The sequence below is a fragment of the Anopheles coluzzii genome, chromosome 2 (assembly GCF_943734685.1).
Source record: "Anopheles coluzzii chromosome 2, AcolN3, whole genome shotgun sequence".
Lineage (NCBI taxonomy): Eukaryota > Metazoa > Arthropoda > Insecta > Diptera > Culicidae > Anopheles > Anopheles coluzzii.
Genome location: NC_064670.1, coordinates 19135613 through 19156042, shown reverse-complemented (window position 1 = coordinate 19156042; position 20430 = coordinate 19135613). Strand labels below are relative to the sequence as shown.

The window sequence follows — 20430 nt, the reverse complement described above, 5'->3', positions numbered from 1 at the left end:
AGTAGCGCCTCACCATGTTGTGGAGAGTGTTGCTGTAGTCCTCCTCAGGAGAAGGGCCCAGTAAGCGTGGAAGGGTGGCGATTAGTGTGTTTCGTGTTTCAAACACCTTCTATTTAGTCCCCTACTTCCAGCATTGCGAAGGATAGCATAACCAAAATGAAGTAGCGACCGTTTGCGATGTAGAGAGATGGAGCCCGATAGAGAGATAGATAGAGAGAGAGGGAGAGAGAGAGAGAGAAAGAGAGAGAGAGAGAGAGAGAGAGAGAGAGAGAGAGAGAATCTACAACTACACCGTGCAAAATGGGTGAAATGTGTATTTGCACTATGTGTGCTTCTTGACGCAATAACATCTCCCCGCACGGGTTTCCCAGATTCGTGGCTGAATTCGTATACGAATCGAACGGTTTTGCATACTTCGCACCCCGAACTGGTGGGCGCGTTCTTCCCTTTCTTTCTCTCCCAAGATGGCTGGGAGAGAGATAGAAAGCGCGCGTAATTAGAGGTGGAAATATTCTTCCGATGCTGATGAGTGTGCTGCGATAAGAGCATAGCGCCAGGCCGACCATAATCGGCTCCCGGTGAGTGTTTGCGAGCGGCCGCGCGAGGGGTAAGTAAGACACGTCACGCCCGTCGCCCGTGTGATTCAGCGGGAGGCGCCGCTGTTCAGCCGCACGATCGAAATATGAAGATGCTGATGATGCTGATGACGGTGGAAGGGCATGACGATGATGACGACGACGATACTGGCACGGATGGCGAACTATCCAATTAGAAGGCCCTTTTCCAGCTAGACGAAGCAGCCCTGGCTGCCCTAATCAAGGCAGCAGCAGCAATCATTCGTTCTTGCGCGCTGGTTGGGAAGAATCTTTTGGATCGACGAGAATCGTGGCGCATGCAGGCAGGAAAAGAAGCAAATCAAGAAGGATGAAGTCACGCAGAAAAGAAAGGCAAGTACGGTAGCTGTACGATAGCCGGGAGTAGCGTTGGTGCTACCGAGAACGAAACGAAAAACAACGGAAATCATGTGATCGATAATTGGTCAACAATTTTATGTCGTTCGGAATTGTGCGACCTTACTATTTATGGACGCACACATAACTGTGCATTGTTGGACGGAATTGGGAATGGGAGAGCGAAGGAGAGAGTCGAAATAATGCACGGTGACACACTGTTCTCCCACCATTCAGCTGGCTGCTTCTCTGCTGGCTGGCACTAGAAGATGCTGCCCTTTCGGAGTTGTCAGGCCGTTCCCACAAGCCTCGGTCCAAGCAATTTGAATGTACGAAAGCATCGAGAAATGGCGAACCAAATGCGAGGGCATAAAACCAATCGATCGAATGGGCGGTCACAACTGGCGGTCACAGGAAAGGTGAGCGAGCCGCCCGGCCGAAGTAATCTATAAGCAATTAATTAAATAAAATTATCCTACCGGATCGTACGCGCGCCGTATATGGTAAAAAATAGTTTGCCCATCGAAGCCCACGCGTGGGACCCGGCGTGGACACCACCGTGCCGTGGACCAAGGCATGTTGGGTATTGGGCAGAGCCCGGTCCTTTCATCCCACCCACGAACAAATGGAAGCGCTCGCGCGCGCACGGTCCACAATTGTGCAATGCAATTAGGGACAAACAATGGCTAATAAGCGTATACACATAATTAGTGCACTTTCGCGCAACACTATCGGACGCTACGGGAGCTTGAAATCGGGCTACCGTTGAGAAGATAAATGGAGTGTTTGGGGGGGGGGGGGGGGGGTGGCGGGGGAGGCTGTGAATTCGAGAAGGGATTTGGAAAAGAAATCGGTTCGAAACAGTGCCTTAAAAGGAAGGAAAAAAGATTGTTCTGAAGGGCAATGAGGCGAAGAACGCTGGGTGAAAAGGAAGCGAACCTAAACAAGAACAAATTCCAAACTTTGTTCTGATGTCATTCAGGCTTATTATGGTCGATGACATCCGTCCCTCGAAAAAAAGACGCTCCCCACGCTGCGGACTTCTAATTAACGGGAATCTAATGCCCGTCGGCGCAAAGCAATGGTTGGTTGGCAGCTGGTTTCGTTTACCTCCAACCTTACTGCATGTTCCCGCCGTGACACACCAGTGACGTTCCTGATGTTTTGGTGGGTGCTGCTGGCTGAGTGGTTTGAGCACCCGGTCGTGTATGAGTATTTAAAGTTTTTGATTTAAATTATGAGTTTTCCCTTTAGACACCACCGTTTGATCTATCGTTACCTGCTGTTATACGTCGCTGACAGAACGCTGACGGAGCAACGCGGAAAGATCAAAGACAGGAGACGAACCCGCACTAAACTCTCGGCGGTGCGTCGTGTGTACCGCTTGTTCCACCGTCATTAACATGACACTTGAACCCAGGATTTCAACGCAGGTACGGGGAAAAAGTGAAACCCCTTTGGTTGCATTAGCTTGTTGAGCCGTCGGTGCATCAGGAGCCTCGAAACTGAGCCGGTTTCGCTCGGTACATGCTATAAGCTATGGGATTGAGAACGGCCGATCATTTTCATCCTGCCGCGGGGGATCCAGCGAGCTAATGTAGACCAGACTTCCATTGCCTCCACTGTCCGTTCGTTATGGTTTGTGCTCCTTCAGAAAGGGGAATGAAGGCTCCCTTTCGGAGCAGCAAATCTGCTTCCCCGCTTACAAGCGCACCGTCGACGGTCGGCATTCCTTGGCGCATCGAACACAAAACCATCAAACCACTTAATAAACCCACTAATTTACAAACCACTTCACCGGAGCTCAAGTGTGTAGAGGCCGGAGAAGGTAATAATAGAAAGAAAAAAAAAATCCGCGAACCATCGCCATAAATCGCACGATCGAACCTGATCGTGTCTGTTTCCTTTCCTCAAGGTAGTCTAATGGGGATCCTGCTTGGCTTACTGGGCTTTGTCCAGCGTGCCCCCGGGGAGACGGTGAAGGTGTCCGAAACTGGAAATGTTCGCGAAATAAAACACCAATAAATAGCACAATCACACCACAAACCGGAAAGCGTCCACCCTCAGTGGACTCAGAGCTATTCAGGAGCGGAAGGTGCTTGGAGTGTAGCTACATACCGAAATAGAAATAGAGGGAAGGAAACAACAGCGAGCTACAGCACACAAAAAAACCTGCTATCCGAATGCTTTGCAGCCCCGGCTACTCACAAAACGTTTCGCATACGGCACATCGGAGGCCTCATGTGGAGGTAGATGCGGTAGTAGGGTGATCCCGAACGATCGATTAAAACCGGAGTACTGTTAAGTAGCATAAATTCCAATCAGTCCGCCCCCGCGCGGGGGTATTGTGCGGGTGGTGTCGTGTGTGTGTGTGCTTTGGTTTGGGTTACCACCGTCGTTCTGGATTCGGAATCTGGTTTGTTGCTTGCCACCAGGCTCGGCGAAACCCTTTACTTGTGTGCTTTGGGAAATAGGCATGCGATCGGGACAGTGCTCCAATTTCCGCGCGGGGAGAATCACTGGAGAAGGGCCGGGGTGCAAGATTCCAGAAGCATTCAAATTTGTGGAACGTATCGAATTAGAACTGCACGTACATATACAACACTGGGCGGAGCGGTTGGGGCACGAAAACAAGGTGAAAAACAGTTTACAGTTGTTTGGGTCGTGCAGTTTCCCGTAAGGTGCTTCTGCCCCGTGTGGCAGGGAAAAGTGCCGCCCGGTAATGCAAAATTTTGTAATTTAATACACCTTATTAGGCAAACGTTTGGAGAGTCCGTAAAAACAAAGTGCCGTAAACCGTTTTCTCCAAAGTGAAGTAAACACGGAGCCACTGTTTACCTCCAATCAGCTTCGTTCAATGGCCGGTTCGTCTCTTCCCTCGCATTGCTGCCCAAAACCTACGCCGGCGAAAGCGAAAGTCGAACCCGCGCAATAATTGGACGGCCAAGAAGACGCTTCTTTCCATCCTGGGCTGATGCCTTTTTGCTTCTTTCCATCCATGGGGTGTGAAGTTGTTCTGTGTTGATGCTGCTGCTGCTGCTTTTTTTGTGGCGCTAACCGAACACACACCTAGGCCATTGAAATTGGTGGGATCGCGAAATACACAAAAAATAGCGCATCAATCAGCGCATGGGCACAATGGACCAACAATTACCCCCCTTCCTCCTCTTCCCTTCGCCCCCAACGCCCTCCACTCCATCTCAAACGGAGCGCTTTGATCGGATGGATAAAGGGCTCTTCCGGACCATTGGAGTCATCCTCGCCAACCCAACAACAATTGGGCAGATCGGGCGCGCGCGCTTGTGTGTGAGAGGGGGTGTTAGAAAACAATGAATGAGATTTCATACGCACGGAGCCACTACTTCCCCCCCTCTCATGATGGTTTCTTCCGGGCGGCCGCTTATTGTTTGTTGGCGGGTTTGTTTTCCGACACTGCACGCCATTTCACTTTCCACCGATCGCCGATTGGCGGTACTACGTATGGATGACGGCGGCTGGCGCTGATGATGATGATGGACGAACAGTTTGATGATGGCCGCGAAAGATCCATTTTATCGGGCGTTGATCGTTTTGCCCGGCAACGGCGGCACTGGGGCGATCTGGAAATGATTTTTATTTAATTCGATAATGATATTTATCAACACGCTCCGATCGGCGGTGTTTGGTGAAACTGTGACTGTGGTGGAGCTGTTGGGGGGAGGATGTGAAGTGAAGAAAGGAGAGAAAGCCAAGCCAGTTTTTGTGCGCGATCCTCTTCCCCTGCTCAATCCTTCTTTCCCATTCGATTCAAATGCTTTTGTTGACCCTTTTGTCGAGCGCACGCACCGTCGAGGTAGCGGGCGATCGTGACCGTTTGCAGTTGCGCGGCCGAACTAAAGCCGAAATGAAGAAGAGAAAAAAAAAACAGTGTGAAACCGTGTGGCTGCCACAGCAACACACCACCAATGTGCGGGTGTGATTGGATTTCCTTCCAAGCGCACCGCAAGATAGCGCAGTGCACTGGGTCATCGCGTCCCGGGGCGGAAAGTTCGAAGATTAAATCAACACACCGGGCGCGTTAGGACGCGGGTGAAAGCATCGCGTGTTGGTTGCAACACGTTGTGTGACTGCAGTCGTCGGTGACTGCGGCCAGCTCTGGTGGGAGCGGGATGGTGCGATCATCCAACACTACTCAGCACGCCAATTGCACACCATATCAATCATTGGAGCGGGCGTGCGGACCAAGTGATTGATACCGGAATTTAGCGTACAGCGTGTGCTGTGTGATCCGATAAACGCACGCCTTTACTACTGTCAGTCGGGCGTTCGTGGGCCCTCGGGTGATTATAGCCTATCGGTAGCGAGGGGGGGGGGGGGGGGGAGAGCTGTTTTTGATGATAAGGCGGGCACCCGGCCAAAATTGAGCTATGTGCGTGACTATCCGGGACGGGGCAATGTCGGCAAACTTCACCATAGCAGCCCAACAAATGGATTTGTTTGTTGCACTAAACTTCGATGCCTTCCTGCCCTCAAGAAACGCAATGTTGCTGGAAAGTGTTTCCAAGCTGTCATCCTGGTCGGCGCACGCGAACGGATATAGAAGCGATGGGTTTGAAGGGTTTTTATTACTTCGGAAAAGGGGCAAACATCTCTATTATTAGTCGCGCGGAGCAAAGTAGGACTTGACAATTTACCGAAAATGTGTCAGTAAGAGGTGTCAGTCAGCGACAAATGAAGCCTGTTACGGAGTGTTTACGAACGGGTGGTGAGGAGAGCAGTGTCACGACCGTGCCACAGAAGAGCCCTTTGATAAGGTCGAGAAAGCAACCACCGGAAAGTGTTTGGAGCAGTATGGAAAGTTGTGACTGGCAGTAAGAATTGCCCTCCATCCTTGAGCTACAGCATTTGTTGCATGAGCTGAGGGGTTCGTCGCTTCTACCCCAACACAGTGTTTCGACTATCAATTCCACACCGAAAACGAACCCATGTTTGCATGTTAAGCTAAGCGAGTAAAGCATTTCGATTAATTTTATTCATAAACTCTACACAAACCTCTCCCTGACTCAGACGCGCGAGTTGATGTGAATGGCCAGCACACCGTCGTACGCGTTGGCGGGTAGCACAATCTGCGCCCGTCCGTCCCCACCGACCGTGATGGTGTTGCCCGTGCACGCACCGTTGACCAGGTCGCCCGAAATCACATCGCAGTACGTGCCGGCCGGCAGGCACGTCTGCAGGCTCTGGTTCAGATCGAACGACTCGAGATTGAACGCGATGAAGCCGCGGGCCCCGCGGCAGAACGCCATCTGGTAGTTGCCGTTGTCCCACCAGTCGTTGATCTGCGTGCCGGCGACGGCATTCCGGAACCCGATCATGTTGTAGATCTGGCGCCACCGGTGCTCGCACACCCAGCCCGTGCCGCACGAGTTGTCCGGATTGAAGGTCGGCGACAGCAGGTTGCCGTTCGCGTCCTGCGGCGGCCCCTGCTCCGAGTCGCTGAACGAAAACGAGCTCATCACGCGCACGATGCCGAACGGATGGGCCAGCATGAACGCGGTCGCCATCTTGTAGTTGCGCGGCACCTTGTACGTCAGCACGTCCGAGCCACCGCCACCGTGGCCGCGCTGGTTGTCGTGGTTGTCAATGAACACGAGTGCGAGATGGGACGGCAGGAAGCCCCAGCCGGTGCCCCAGTTCGTCAGGTGCCGGAACGGGTTGCGTCCCCGGAACACGCGCCCAATCTCGGCCGAATGGCGGAACTCGGTGATGGTGCCGAGGTGCGTGTACTCGTCGCGCGTCACCGCCTCGCCGCCCAGATCGATCACCTCCTGCGTCAGGAAGGGCCGTGCGTTCGGCGGGAAGCCGTGCGACGTTGGCAGATTGGCCATCCGGCTGTAGATGGCCTGCAGATCGCCGGGCCACATGTGCTTGACCGCGTCGACCCGGAACCCGGCCACACCCAGCCCGATCAGGTGGTTCATCAGCTCGACGATCTTGTCGCGCACCCACGGCACGCCCTGGTTCAGGTCGGGCAGGCTCACCAGCTGGCAGTTGCGCACCATGATCGGATCGTTGTAGTTCGTGATGATGCAGGGCGGATTGAAGTCCGTCACGCTGAACGGCACGCCCGGGAAGGAGAAGTTCGGCCGGTTGGCCGTGCTGCCCGCCGTACCGCCACCGCCCACCAGATCCGCCATATGGTTGATGACCAGATCGACGTAGATGCGCACGCCGACATCGTTGCACCGGCGCACCATGCTCGCGAACTGGGCCTCCGAGCCGGACCGCGTCTCCAGCCGGTAGGACATCGGCTGATACCGTTCCCACCAGGGGCGCCGGAAGTTACCGCCGATGACGGCGTTCTCGGTCGGCGGCGACACCTGCACGCCGGCGTAACCGCGCGGCGCCAGGAAGTTCTCGCACTCCGCCGCAATGTCGTCCCATTTCCACTCGAACAGATGCACGATGCCGCTGCGGTCGGCCCACTGGTGGGTGTTGAACTGGGCCGCCGCTAGGGTGGCACACGCCGCTAGCAGCACTACGGCAGCACGCATGACGCTACAAGACACACAGCAAACAGCAGCAGCAGTTGTAAAATTGTTTTCGATTGTTTACGCTAGCCGGCCAGTGCCGGTGCTATAAATACTTGTTCACTCTCCCATCCAATGGTCCCCCAGGAAAACGTGCCCCAGTACGTTATCGCCGGTGATAAGATAAGATAGCGGGAAGGTGGATTAAATTTCGATTAACTGATTTTGTTTGTGGCGTTGTGTCCGTTCGGATTCTTCTAGCAAAACCCGATTTCTCACACCATTGACTGAATGGGGTAAAAAATCCCACCATTTTTGAAGCTGCGATAAGCGATGGAGCGATTAGCCAAAATCAAAAACCGGTGGCAGTTGGTAGTGATACAGCCACCATGTGGGGTTTACCGACATGATAAAACAAATCCCACCCATCAATGAAAGATAAGAGCACGGAACAATACGGGATTCGAGACGATTAGTGTCAATTTTACTATTGATGGCGTGAGGCAGACGCACTTTGACCGTTCTGGAAGTTAAGGCAGCGTTCAGGCATAATGTGAGAGTATTCTAGTTGATGCTTGATGTATTGAATGTTTCGTAAATTAAGCCCCATCGTAAGTATGTTCCCACAAGCGTAAAAAACATATCCCAGGTTAAGAGCTAAGTCCATTCGGCTCGTTTGCACAACATTTTGTAATCTGTCTTGGATGTATTTACAATCAGCAGCGCTAGTAGAGAAATTTGAATGATTTGAACTAGACTTAGGCTTGACGATACGTTTTCATGAACGTGAACGTACTAGTTTTTTTAATTTGAACCTCTGTAAAAGGATGTTTATTGCAGATGGTAGAGTAGACTCAGTAGTAAATATACTGGTGGAGAAATTGAACACAACACAATTTCAACGTGGTTTTCAATATACAGCCGTAGGCCCTACATTTAACCACAATCAATAATCAGTTTTTGTATGTAAGAGAACAATCTGCACCTATAATAGATTCCATAATTCATTCACTCGATATTTTTGCCGATTTGTGGCAACTCTAATGTTTCTCAAGAAAAACATTAACAAAAGAGTATGTTATTTTATCATTTTATGCAACAAAAATGGCCCTTCAACTCCTTCGAATTGGCCCTTTTCATCCAAAACTTACAAAACCCCAAGAGGTGCCAGGCAATGAATTTGATAAAAGATTTCACAACCGTTATAAATAATTGCTCCCATCATAATGAGCCTTGATTGTACATACGCCATTGTGAATTCTTTGCACATTTTCAGAATAAAACTGTCAAAAAAAGACATTTGATTGCAGTTAGCGCTTCAAAGCCCATGTTTTATTCTTATCACGCCTTTAATGTATCTGTCACACTCCGCCAAAAGTACAATCGAGCTAAAACGGTACCGAGGTGTGGCAAAAGTAAATGAAAACAACAGTAACCACCAGTTTCCTCACGTTTTGCGATCCTCACCGATGAGCAAATGTTGGATCTTTTTCCCCCAGTCACACACAAAGATAAATGCTTCATCATGAACGTTGTTTGATAACCCAAACCAATCTGTGCACAACGGTGGCAACAATGATGAGCCCGTGAGCCCGAAAATTAAATGCTGCTTTGTGCGGTGCAACATACATTCCCATTGAACGGATGCGCCCAGTTCGGAAGCGGTTGATGCTTATCGACCAATCGGTAATAACACATCGCTACGCTTACCATCATCGCACAGGGCAGAGTGTGAGCATTTTTTGTTTTTTAATGATTGACACTTTAACTCCCCAAAAGCGGGCGAAAGAAGAAAAAACCAACCCCACATTGCGGTGGTCTGCATGGGGTTGTATTATAGGTGTCAGGAGCCGAAACTTTCCCCACCAATTATGGCATTGTTGTTGTGCGGTGCATTTTCCGAATCGCTTTCAAACTCCACCCCACCGATCTCATCGCCAACCCGTTTTTACGGAGAATCGATGTGTCTTTTTTTAAAGTCGTTGTAATGCTTTTTCTATTCGGTTAAAGTCACACCACCACGGTTCGGTTTGACCGCGGTGGTGTGCCCCGGGTCGCTGGGAACAAACGCTTGATGAACAATTAAGGTACGATCTTGGCACGGACGACGTTTGAAGGTGGCTTTCGGGGCCACCACCAGCCACGGGGCCGTTCCCGTCCAACAGCCGTTAATGGTTTGCGGGATGAGCGTGTCAGCGTGTGTGTGTGTGTGTGTGTGTGTGTGAGCGCACCAGGTCTGCATCTCGGGCGGGCTCGTCCAAGATTGCAGCGCATCCAAGTAAAGGTCAGTTTTAACCCAATTCACACGATTAATAGCGCGCGGTTGATTAAATCTCCCCAAAACCCCTTCCCACTTTGGCGTAGGTGAAGGTGTGAGTGTGCGCGTTTGTTTCACTCCTCTTGGTTTCCGTAGTCCCGAATATAACAAAAAAAAAACGCACCACCAAGCCCACCAATTGGCCGCTCAAACGTTTCCGCATCCCGCGCTGCCCGATGAGGGTCTATGTGACTGACGTCAAGCGAGCCACACACACACACAGTAGCGTACTTACTACACACTGGCGCATCGCACGCACGGCATCTCGCATTACCACCGTCCCTCCGGCCACCAGCCTGATCCGGCCACCGCGTGAAAGAAGCGAAGCGACCTCACGAATGCTAAAAGTGCCTCACGAGACAATGAGATTCCACAACCAAAGGTTTGGTTCATTTACGCGGCAGCAGCCGCTTCTGGCGCTCTCCATTCAGGAAGGCATGGTTTTTTTTTCTATTTTTCGAGTTGAGGGGAAAAGGAATTGAGCAACACACACACACACTCAGACAAACAGCCGCATAACCTTTAATAGGCCATCCTTTCTATTGGGGAGTCCAGTGGGAGCCCCAGACCCGGGGCCAAGGTCCATGAAAGCAGGTACACCCGGCCGATCTGCCCGGAGGAGGCTTCAGCTACGGAAGCGCCGTGATGTACATTTGACATTTAAATTATACACAGAACTCAAAACCTTCACGCACTGTTCTGGGTTGAAGCTTTGCATGAGGAGGAGGAATAGAGCTGAGGGTAGAAGGGTCTGGCCAAAAATTTCCAAATCCCCAAACTCCCGCTGCCGTGTCCAATTGTTGTGGCGATACAATTTCCAAAGGCCCATCCACCAGTCCTTGGCGGTTTGCCCTTTTCCTCGCCGGTTTTGCTCGGCGGACGCTCTGGCTGTCTGCTCCGTGCCTGCTGAACCGGTGCTAGGTTAAAGATCTTAGACACAAAGTAAAGCAAATGCTGCCTGATAGGGAGCCAACAGTGGTGGAATGGTGGCGAGGAGCTTACGGTTAGTTGGTTGTCATTAATTGTAAAACGGTATCATTTGCAAACGATCGTCCCAGCACCGAGGGATTTTGCTTTCGCTTTTGAAGGGCCACCGGTGGTGCAGAGGACGGCAGTACGAAACCCGTTACACGCAAGAACTGGGTCACGCGGACGAAAGTGTTTGTTTTGTGGGGCAGAGTAGAGACTTTCACAAGAGAGAAAGAGAGGCTTTCACAGCTGATTAGAAATTGAATTTAACGTTGTTGTTTTTTTTATTGCACTAGATTTTATTTCAAAATTTGTACACTTTTCAAAAAAGGATGCTTAGTGGAGTGCGTCTCGCGAACGCATCACGAAGGTCGATGTTTACAGTCGGGACTAAAAAGAAAGAGAGAAGAAAAACAGAAGGTTAGGTTCACCGTCTACAACGTTCACCTCCAACCGCCAATACTTACGTTCGCGTGGATGGCCAGCACACCGTCGTCCGCGTTGGCGGAGATGAAGATGTTAGCGCGACCGTCACCACCAACGGTGACGCTAGCGCCCGTGCAGCTGCTGCCCGACTTGCTGCCCGAAATCACATCGCAGTACGTGCCGGCCGGCAGGCACGTCTGCAGGCTCTGGTTCAGATCGTAGCCCTCCAGGTTGAAGGCGACGAAGCCGCGGCCGCCGCGGCAGAACGCAATCTGGTTGCCACCGTTGTCCCACCAGTCGTTCAGCGAGGTGCCGGCGACGGCATTGCGGAACCCAACCATGTTGTAGATCTGGCGCCACCGGTGCTCGCAAGCCCAGCCACCGCCGCACGAGCCGTCCGCGTTGAAGGTCGGCGAGCTCAGGTTGCCGTCGCCGTCGGACGGCGGTCCCTGGTCACCGTCGTTGAAGAAGAACGAGCTCATGATGCGCGGAATACCGAACGGATGGGCCAGCATGAACGCGTTCGCCATCTTGTAGTTCTTCGGGACCTTGTGCGTGAGCACATCGGAACCGCCCGCACCGTGACCGCGCTGGTTGTCGTGGTTGTCAACGAACACGAGGGCCAGATGCGACGGCAGGAAGCCCCACTCGGGGCCCCAGTTCGCGAGCCAGCGCAGCTGATTGCGCCCGTAGAAAGCCTTGCCAATCTCGGCGGAAAAGCGGAACTCCGTCACCGTGCCGAGGTGCGTGTACTCGTTCTTGCTGATCGCTTCGCCGCCCAGATCGATCACCTCCTGCGTGATGAAGGGGCGCGCGTTCGGCGGGAATCCTTGGTCGGTCGGCAGGTTGGCCATGCGGCTGTAGATGGCCTGCAGATCGCCGGGCCACATGTGCTTGACCGCGTCGACACGGAACCCGGCGACACCGTAGTTGATCATCTTGTTCATCAGCTCGACGATCTTGTCGCGCACCCAGCTGTTACCCTGGTTCAGATCGGGCAGTCCGACCAGCTGGCAGTTGCGCACCATGATCGGATCGTTGTAGTTGGTGATCGTGCACACCGGGTTGAAGTCGTTCGGACCGTACGGCACGGCCGGGAACTGCATGGCGCCGGCGTTGGCCGACGAACCGCCCGTACCGCCGTTCGTGCTGATCGCCGCCATGTGGTTGATGACCAGATCGACGTAGATGCGCACACCGACCGCGTTACAGCGGCGCACCATGCTCGCGAACTCGGCCTCGCTGCCCGAGCGGGTGTTCAGGTTGTACGAGATCGGCTGGTAGCGCTCCCACCACGGGCGGCGCGGGCTCCACACGACCGCATTCTCGGTCGGCGGCGACACCTGCACGCCGGCGTACCCGTTCGGCGCGAGGAAGTTCTCGCACTCCGCCGCGATGTCGTTCCACTTCCACTCGAACAGATGCACGATGCCGCTCCGATCGCCCCACTGGTGCGTATCGAACTGGCCGCTCACTGCCACGGCCATGGCCGCCAACAGCATGCACACGAACGCGCGCATTTTCGCTTCGGTTGTCACTGGTTGTCGCAAAACGTTTGATGCCCGTTGGAGCACTTGTCCAAACTGTACCGGTTCGTGGCGTCCCCGAGCAGCTTTTATACGGCCGCAGGCAACGCGTCCCACTCACTGATAGCGATACTGTCAGTCCGTCTATCGATAACCACCGCGGAGCGCGCCAACAGTACGATTGCGTTACACGGTGTTGGTTTCTTATCGCTAGCAAAAACATAATATCAATCAGCGCATCAGCTACGCGATGCTAACCACTGGTGTTTGTGGTGTGCGACGTAGTCGCGAGCCGTGCTGTGGCCTTGCCCCTTTCCCTTTCGGGCCACCTTCTCCCGACCCTTTAGTGTTTGCAACCAAGCTTCAATATGGTTCTCCCTTATCAACTGCTTTCTTCGCTTTGTGCGAACAGTAGCGCGTCTCAGCATTGGAGAAGCATCTCGGCTCATAGCAAAACGTGATTGAATTTAATGGCCAATGGAGTGGCAGACGCATCCGACGAGCGGTAGGTGGGCAACCTTTGTCCGTTTACGACCGGAGGTCCAGAGGTGTGGAGCACGCACGCGTCGTGGTCGCACCTCTTTCCAGGTTCGATTCTCGCGTTTGTGCTAGATGGTTATGCTGCGATAAGATAGCCCAGGCGCTCCTAATTGCTCCGATCACCGCACCCACTGCCACCGGAACACTGGTTTACTGGTAGGTAATCAGGTTAGCCGAAATCGGACCCCCGCTGCCACTCCCCGGGTGGCTATCGGGTGGCTTGGTTTATGACAGTGGTTTAACACGTGATAAGCAAACGCGATAAATAAAATCGCAGGTAGCATAATCCCACCACAGGAGAGCTGCTAATGCGTCGTCGTGTTGGTCCATTGTTTATCAAATACCACCCCCTAGGGTGGGGGTAATACTACCGCGGAATTTAATAGCAGTTTCGGCGAGCATTTAGCACGCCACCGGCGGATGATCGATCACGTACGGGAAAGCTGATTACGCTATCTCAATGGTGGATGATCGGGAGCAGTGTGTGTGTGTGTGTCATAAAGTTTGAACCATATTTGGCAAGCGGAAAGAACGTTCGCGGGTCGTTCGGTGCATCGTGACTCCGCCGGAGGATAAACCGCCGGTTCTAGAATGTTGCCGTGCTTTGGAACGGGGATAAACTGGTTGACAGATAAGCCGTGACTCGGATCGAATTACTACGGTTGTGCAATTGTGATATTAATGTTGATGCTTCGGTCAAGCTTGGATATTGATCACACTGAAAGTCTCGCACAAGTGAGCTGAAGAACCTGAAGTGGGAGTTTTCTATGTCCACTGACATTTGAACCCAAAACAAGCAAAAACATACTTAAAAACACTGAGATATGTGAAGGAGATATACAAACAGAAGACTGTAACCGCGACGTTTACGTTATGTCCATATAGAATCTTTCTATATCATTTTGTATCGTATAGTTACCGTTAGATTTGGAAATGATAGCAATTTTTTCGGTAAAATACGTACAGTATCTAAGGATCTATCAGAGGAACAACAAAACTTCGGATTACTCTGGGGAACAACTAATAATTCTAGCAAGTCCACATGAGGCCAGTATGTGCTTTCATGTCGTAGCTAAATGTGGTATCATGTCGTATCTATCTGGGGAAGAACGAATCTTTGAGTGACTCCAGTGAGAAACAACGTCTGTTGCAAGCAGAGCTTTACTGTTTTCCCTGGATTTCAGACAACCAAGAAGGAACGTGTTTTTTATAGATTGACTAATAATTCTAGCAAGTCCACATGAGGCCAGTATGTACCTTCACGTGATAAGATTAAGAAGAATAACAAGAAGAAGAAAATACAAGAAAGAAGAAAGCGACAGCAACGAACAAGAAGAAGAAGTAGAAGAAGAAGACATTGAAAAACGAAGAAGAAGACGACGTCGAAAGAAAGACAAACAAATAAATGAAAGAAAGTAGAAGTAATCACTGTGATACTAAGACCACTATCCACACGACAAGCCAAGTCAAGTTCAAAAGTCAGGCCAATTCACAAGTATCCAGGGTAGGAGGAAATCGAATACACTCAAATACTGTTCCCTCCTGTGCATGAAGCTACTTCGTGCAGCTCATTACGATGCTTAATTTGCCTACCGAGAAGTATGTGGGTCACTTCTCGACAGGCAAATTTCAGTCAAAACCACATTAAAAAAATACATTCACGCTCGTGCAAGACAATAAATTTCATTAAACGCCCATAATCACTGCGGGCGACTATTTTTTCTCACAACCTTCCACTGATCTGTGAACCAGTACCGCCGCCGGTTGACCCTTTTGGCTGCCCTTTTTGGGGTGCAATGTCAAGAGAGGGGGTTTGCATTACGATTGAGCAGCGCGACTTCCGACACACACACACAAATCGATCCCTAATCGATGGATGTTCAGTCGAACTTCCCAGAGTCCGATGGGGAGTTCCCATCGCGGGCCCAATCGTGCCAACCTGGGAATGGGTTATCCGTCCATAAAGATGAATCGTCCGTTCACTTCAGCTAGGTGATAAGCTTACCCTTCCGTTCCCGCTGTACAAATAAAACCATTCCAACGTTTGGCACGGGGGCAATTGGTCGGTGAGGGATAGGGAGTTTCTAGGGACCGGTTGGGTCGCTGCCGCTCGATAAACTTTCGATAATCGTTTCAATTAGTGACAAAAAAGGAAGAAATTAAAAGAGTGTGTGCAGTCGCGACCGTTCCACACACACACACGCACACGTGACGCTGGCGTGAGCAGCGGCCACCCTCTCCGGGGGGCTAGGTCGTCCGAGGTCTGGGTTAGGTCGCATCCAGTGCTGGTTTCCAATTGCTTTATTGTTATGGGGAGAGAGGCTCGCAGTAGAGCAAAAGCAAAAAAAACGCGAGATGCAGTGTGGAGGAAGCGGTACACCAACTAACGGAAAGCATCTTCAACAAAACTTCTTCCTCTTTTTTGTAGGCGGAGACGAGCACACACACATATACACGCAGATCGTGACGACCAGAATCACATCTACCACCCACGGCCGTCCGCAGGATCTCGCCGGCCCAAATCGGGAATCGGCAGGGTTCAATCATACGCGCGATCGACTCCAAACGCAGCTGCCGCCAATCGGCCGATTCTGACCGCCCGACTAATGGTCCGACACGATGCGTCGATGCGTCGTGCAGTCTAGCGGTAAGGGAAGAAGGTAACAGTAACGCTTCACATACCATCGCCAGTACAAAATGCAATTAATTGTGCGCCTGTGTTTTTTTTTGTTCGCCAGCTCTACACAACCGCCTGCCGATCCGAACGGTCGGTTACACAGAAGATGCGACCAAGAGAATGCGTTCCCACTTCGCTATGGCGGGGGCGAGCGCACTGAATGATTCTTAATTTCCGATTATGCTACAAATTGACCTACGCGGGCAGTGTGTGCGCTTTCGCCATTCTTGAGCATATGCGGGATGCACCTATGTGTACATGTCTATGGCCACCTGTGACTGCAAAACACGCACGCGCTGGTGCGAGCATCCACTGCGCCACTATTCCCATAGAGCGCCGGACAAGCCGGTGCCGATGCACCGTTCTCCATTTGCGGGCAAGATGGATGCACCGATGTAGATTGTAGCTTAACAAATAATAATTAAATTAATTAGTTATTAAATTATACTTTTCACCCCCGGCGGGCTTCTGTGGCTCTGTGTGGCGAGCGTTGGCCGGCTTTGCTGGGTCTGATAAAGCGCCGTAAAACCGTTGTGAGGTATGCCACGATGCATGCTTCTCTGCATTGCCGGCACAGTGACTTACGCGCTCGCCCGATCAACCCACAGCAAACGGGACGAGTTGTGCCGTGTGGACGTCATCCTGCGGTCAATTGATTGTAGCGGCATGTATCGACCAGTGCCAGTGGAGATGAAGGAGATGGACCATGAAAAAGCGTTCCACACACCCCCACGTCTAGCGGACGGGCCACGGTTGGAAAAGAAATGAGTTTTTCCTTCATAATTAATTAAAGGCAGCGTCTTGGGGGGAAGGTGTGTGCGCATTCCCAGTGCTGCAAGACAACGAGGAATGGTCCAGAAAGAGAGACAGAGAGAGAGAGATAGCGAACGTACGAGAGAAGCTTACGTGTTGTTTGATCGACAGTTAAAACGCAGCAGAAGTGTAGCATCATCATCAGCAACGTCGTCGTCATCGTGGCTGGCAGACGATAAGGTAATACGCGTGGTGCAACGCTCGCACAGACAACGAGCTAATCAGCCTTACCGGCACCGGTTAGTCAGTCAGTCAGTCAGTCAGTCAGTCGGGCCAATCGAGCTGTGGATGCTTCTTCCCCCGTAGCACCCGCCTTAATTGGATTAATAATAGAGCCGCAGGGCGTCGTAAGCCAGTAAGCCTGCCCACTGTTCTAATTATTTTAATTTTCGATTGTTTGATTTGAGCTGCTTCTGCTGCCCGCGCTACCGCGTTGTGCAGCAATTGATGGTGCTGCGAGCGCCCCGACCGGGGGAAGCCTACCGTATATTCCTAATTTTCCGCGTGTCGATCGATTATGGGTCGATGTGATTGACTCTATCGTGAAGCGAAGAATAGAAGGAAAGCTCTCTGTTTCCTTCCCCACATCCATACCTTTTGTATGGTGCATGCAATGTAACAAACAATAAGCGCTTCAGTTACAACTGTACAGCCGGCAGAGACGCTGGCTTTGTGTGCGCCTGATTGGGGTGTAGTGTCCAGAAAGTGTGCCATCGACGTCGTTCCGACGTTCCACACCAAATGAAGCAATAAAATGATTATTAATTTCGTACACAATACACAAAAGCGCTCGCAGAACGAGAAAAAAACAACTTCAACTTCTAGCATTAAACATAAGCCGCGAAACAGCATACACTAAAAAAAAAAAGAAACACTCTTTTGTGCTTTATAGGAGATATCGGAAGGATCACGAGCCAGCGAGATCTAGACAGTGAAAGTCGCTGTCTTTACAGGAATGTCTTTCATTTTCCAATTCCCACAGCCCTGAATGCTCCAATCGGGCGGGAGGCTGAGATTTTCGCACGAATGGAATACACGGCACAGTGTTTCGGACAAAATTTTCCCCGCATGATGCAAAATTATGATCCGTGATCGTAATATTATAAATGCTTAAGAAGATGTGAGTTATAAAATCATTAAAAAAATTAAAACTATTTTCTGTTCATATTTTAAATGAGTTTTACGTTTTCTCCTCCAGCGAGCATCGAGACTAGCAGTGATTTTATCGCACTGTGCGCCAACCTGCCAACCGTTCGCTAATATAATTGCAATGAAGCCTAAACGTTTGCCCCATTCCCTATCCCTCCGCTACCAATCGTACATCCAGCCCGGTTTGCCGTTCCCAAAAGATGCTCCCGGTTCCCGGTTGAAAGCGTATAATTTATTTCTTCTTTCAATTTTACCGATTGTTCCCAAGACTCCCCCCCCCCCAGCACCACCAGCAGCGGATCGAGGACGATGGCAGATTCCAGCCGCAATCCGTGCGCGCGATGAGTCAGAGACAGGTAGTGGAAGTAGTAAAGTAGCAGGGCCTACCGATCGATTCTATCCAGCAATCCAGCATTAGTAGAGGGAAAACGGCAAGCAAACGGCATGTCGGTGATTTATCGTTTCCAACGCGAACGGCATTGGGGCGCACCAAACGGACCCATTGCGCGAAGACGTCACCGTCACCGGTGGGGATGGACCACGGTGTGGGGTTTCTACAGCATCACCCAAGTCGCTCCGAAAGAACTATTTGCCGCTTCGTGAGGTTATGCTGGTGTTTTTTTTTTTTGCTTATACCTTTACCAACTTTTACTACTGCGCAATGGTTGAGCATAAACCGTTTCAGTTTGCACCTGAACGATTCGATCGGAACGAAGTGCAAGTGATTTACTGGACCATCTTGAGTGTGCAGTTGAACTTAAGCGCACCCTCCGGATTGGAGATGGTGGTAGATGAAACTAAGGAAGAAAAGCCTTCCTCTTCGGTCAACAATTGCACAGTTTCTCTAATTTAGATCAGGGACATGCGCGGTGCGGGATTCGCAGAAAGTGGGCAACAGTCGTCGATTAGGTTCCGGTTCCGACCAGCAACAGCAGGTTCCTGCTACTAATCAGTGTGACTAGTATGACGCTGCCTGTGTGGGATCATCACCCACGGGTGTAATGGTCCTGCATCGGTGCAATCGATCCCGAGGGGAGGCCTGGCTTTTAAGGCTTCGGGTTAGTCTTTTCTCCGTTTTCTTGCTCTGCCCATCTACACGTCCACACAGGCGTCCACCGGCTAATGAGTGTGCGGAACAGTTTTATTAGCTGCGGTGAATGGTGGTGAATGGGTATGCAAGTACGGTGACAGATGTAGGTTACTGTGCAATAGCGCGAGCGCGCGCGCACTCGGTTTTATATTTAGGATGATACAAATTTACGACCCAATGACTGGGTCGGGGATCGTAAATAGCCTGCGCTTCCTGCAACTGTTGCAACAGTACGGCGTGGGTAGCCGGATTGAATTTCATGTGCGGTGCAGTGAAAGCATTATAATAAGTGGAGAAGAAAAAAGGCTTTAAGACGTGAATTGAATCCAAAATGAAGTGGTCGGTTTTTTCTGAGTTGTTTTAAAGATATACTCTAAAAAAATTGAGTTGTATTAACAACTTAACGACGCAACGTTAATTGTATGTTTTGGTCCTTCGAACCCGATACACGGCGCGCGTAATTCAAATATTTATCGGAAAAAAATTCAGGTTACAATGTTTTGGTTGTTTTTAGTATTTTCTTGATCTATTTGCAATTGCTTTTTATATTACCAACAAAATAGTTTGAACAATAAACAAGTTACCAGTTTTTTTTGGATCATTCAGTTTGCCAATCTAATTGCATAAAACGTGCTGTGCAGTAAGGACAATAGTGGAAATTAAAATGCTTCTGCTTTTCGTAATCTGCCGAGCTCGGAATTGCTAGTTTGTTAAACTATCTGCACTCACAAGTAACTTAATCCACCAGAACAGCAAAACAGCACCAATTGATGACGGCATGAAATGAACACCTATGAAGCATGAATTTGTATTTCAATCTTTATCACTCTCCAACGATTTGCCCGATTTGTGTGTCTGCTCGCAAAAAAAAAAACAAACTTTCCCGCTAATGTGTATCTTGCCTCCGATTAGTGTCTCCACGAACAGTGCGATCGCTTAGCCGTCATGTTAAGCAATCGCATCACAACGTCAAACGTTCGACAACATCGAAGTGTTCTGCCCAACAAGCCTTGGTTGACGATCGCAGATAGTATTACAAACTTGGTCGTTAGCCCTTCCTCAAACACACACACACACACACACATTCACTCCAACGAAATGATGAGGGTAGCTGCGCGCGATCGGGTGTCGAAAGCTTGACTTATCTTATCAAACCACGGGCGGGACACACGCGTTGTGCCGCAGTGACAAAGCACCTTTTTCGTCGTCTGCTGACCGGCGTTGATGAAGACACCGATCGACGCCTCGAGCCAACCAGAGGACGGCTAGCCTATCTAGCCATGTCGATATCGAGTGTGAGTATCGCCGAGCGTCTCCACCGCTAAGGCTACAAAGTCCTGGAACGTTTTGCGCTTGCTCGCACGATGAAAACCCATTTACGCCTTGATGCAGCAATCGCGGGAGGATCTGTGTAAGCGTGTGATGGGGATGGTGGTTGTCAAAGATGTCGCCAGCTACGACGAT

At 50.8% G+C, this 20430-nt stretch overlaps 3 protein-coding genes across 3 annotated transcripts in view; all 3 read right to left on the bottom strand.

The window, feature by feature from the left end:
* The window catches only part of LOC120951141 (autophagy-related protein 16-1), a 248691-nt gene that overhangs the window by 24062 nt on the left and 204199 nt on the right, over positions 1-20430 (bottom strand). The gene's annotated exons all lie outside the window — the stretch shown is intronic.
* LOC120951143 (alpha-amylase 1-like) lies at positions 5965-7560 on the bottom strand. Its single transcript, XM_040369688.2, has one exon. The coding sequence runs from the start codon at positions 7481-7483 to the stop codon at positions 5993-5995; it is 1491 nt and encodes a 496-aa protein (XP_040225622.2). The 5' UTR covers positions 7484-7560; the 3' UTR covers positions 5965-5992.
* On the bottom strand, positions 11026-12777 carry LOC120951142 (alpha-amylase A-like). The gene is made up of 2 exons (XM_040369687.2): positions 11213-12777; positions 11026-11135 (listed from the first exon to the last, which is right to left on the bottom strand). The coding sequence occupies exons 1-2, from the start codon at positions 12689-12691 to the stop codon at positions 11124-11126; spliced, it is 1491 nt and encodes a 496-aa protein (XP_040225621.2). The 5' UTR covers positions 12692-12777; the 3' UTR covers positions 11026-11123.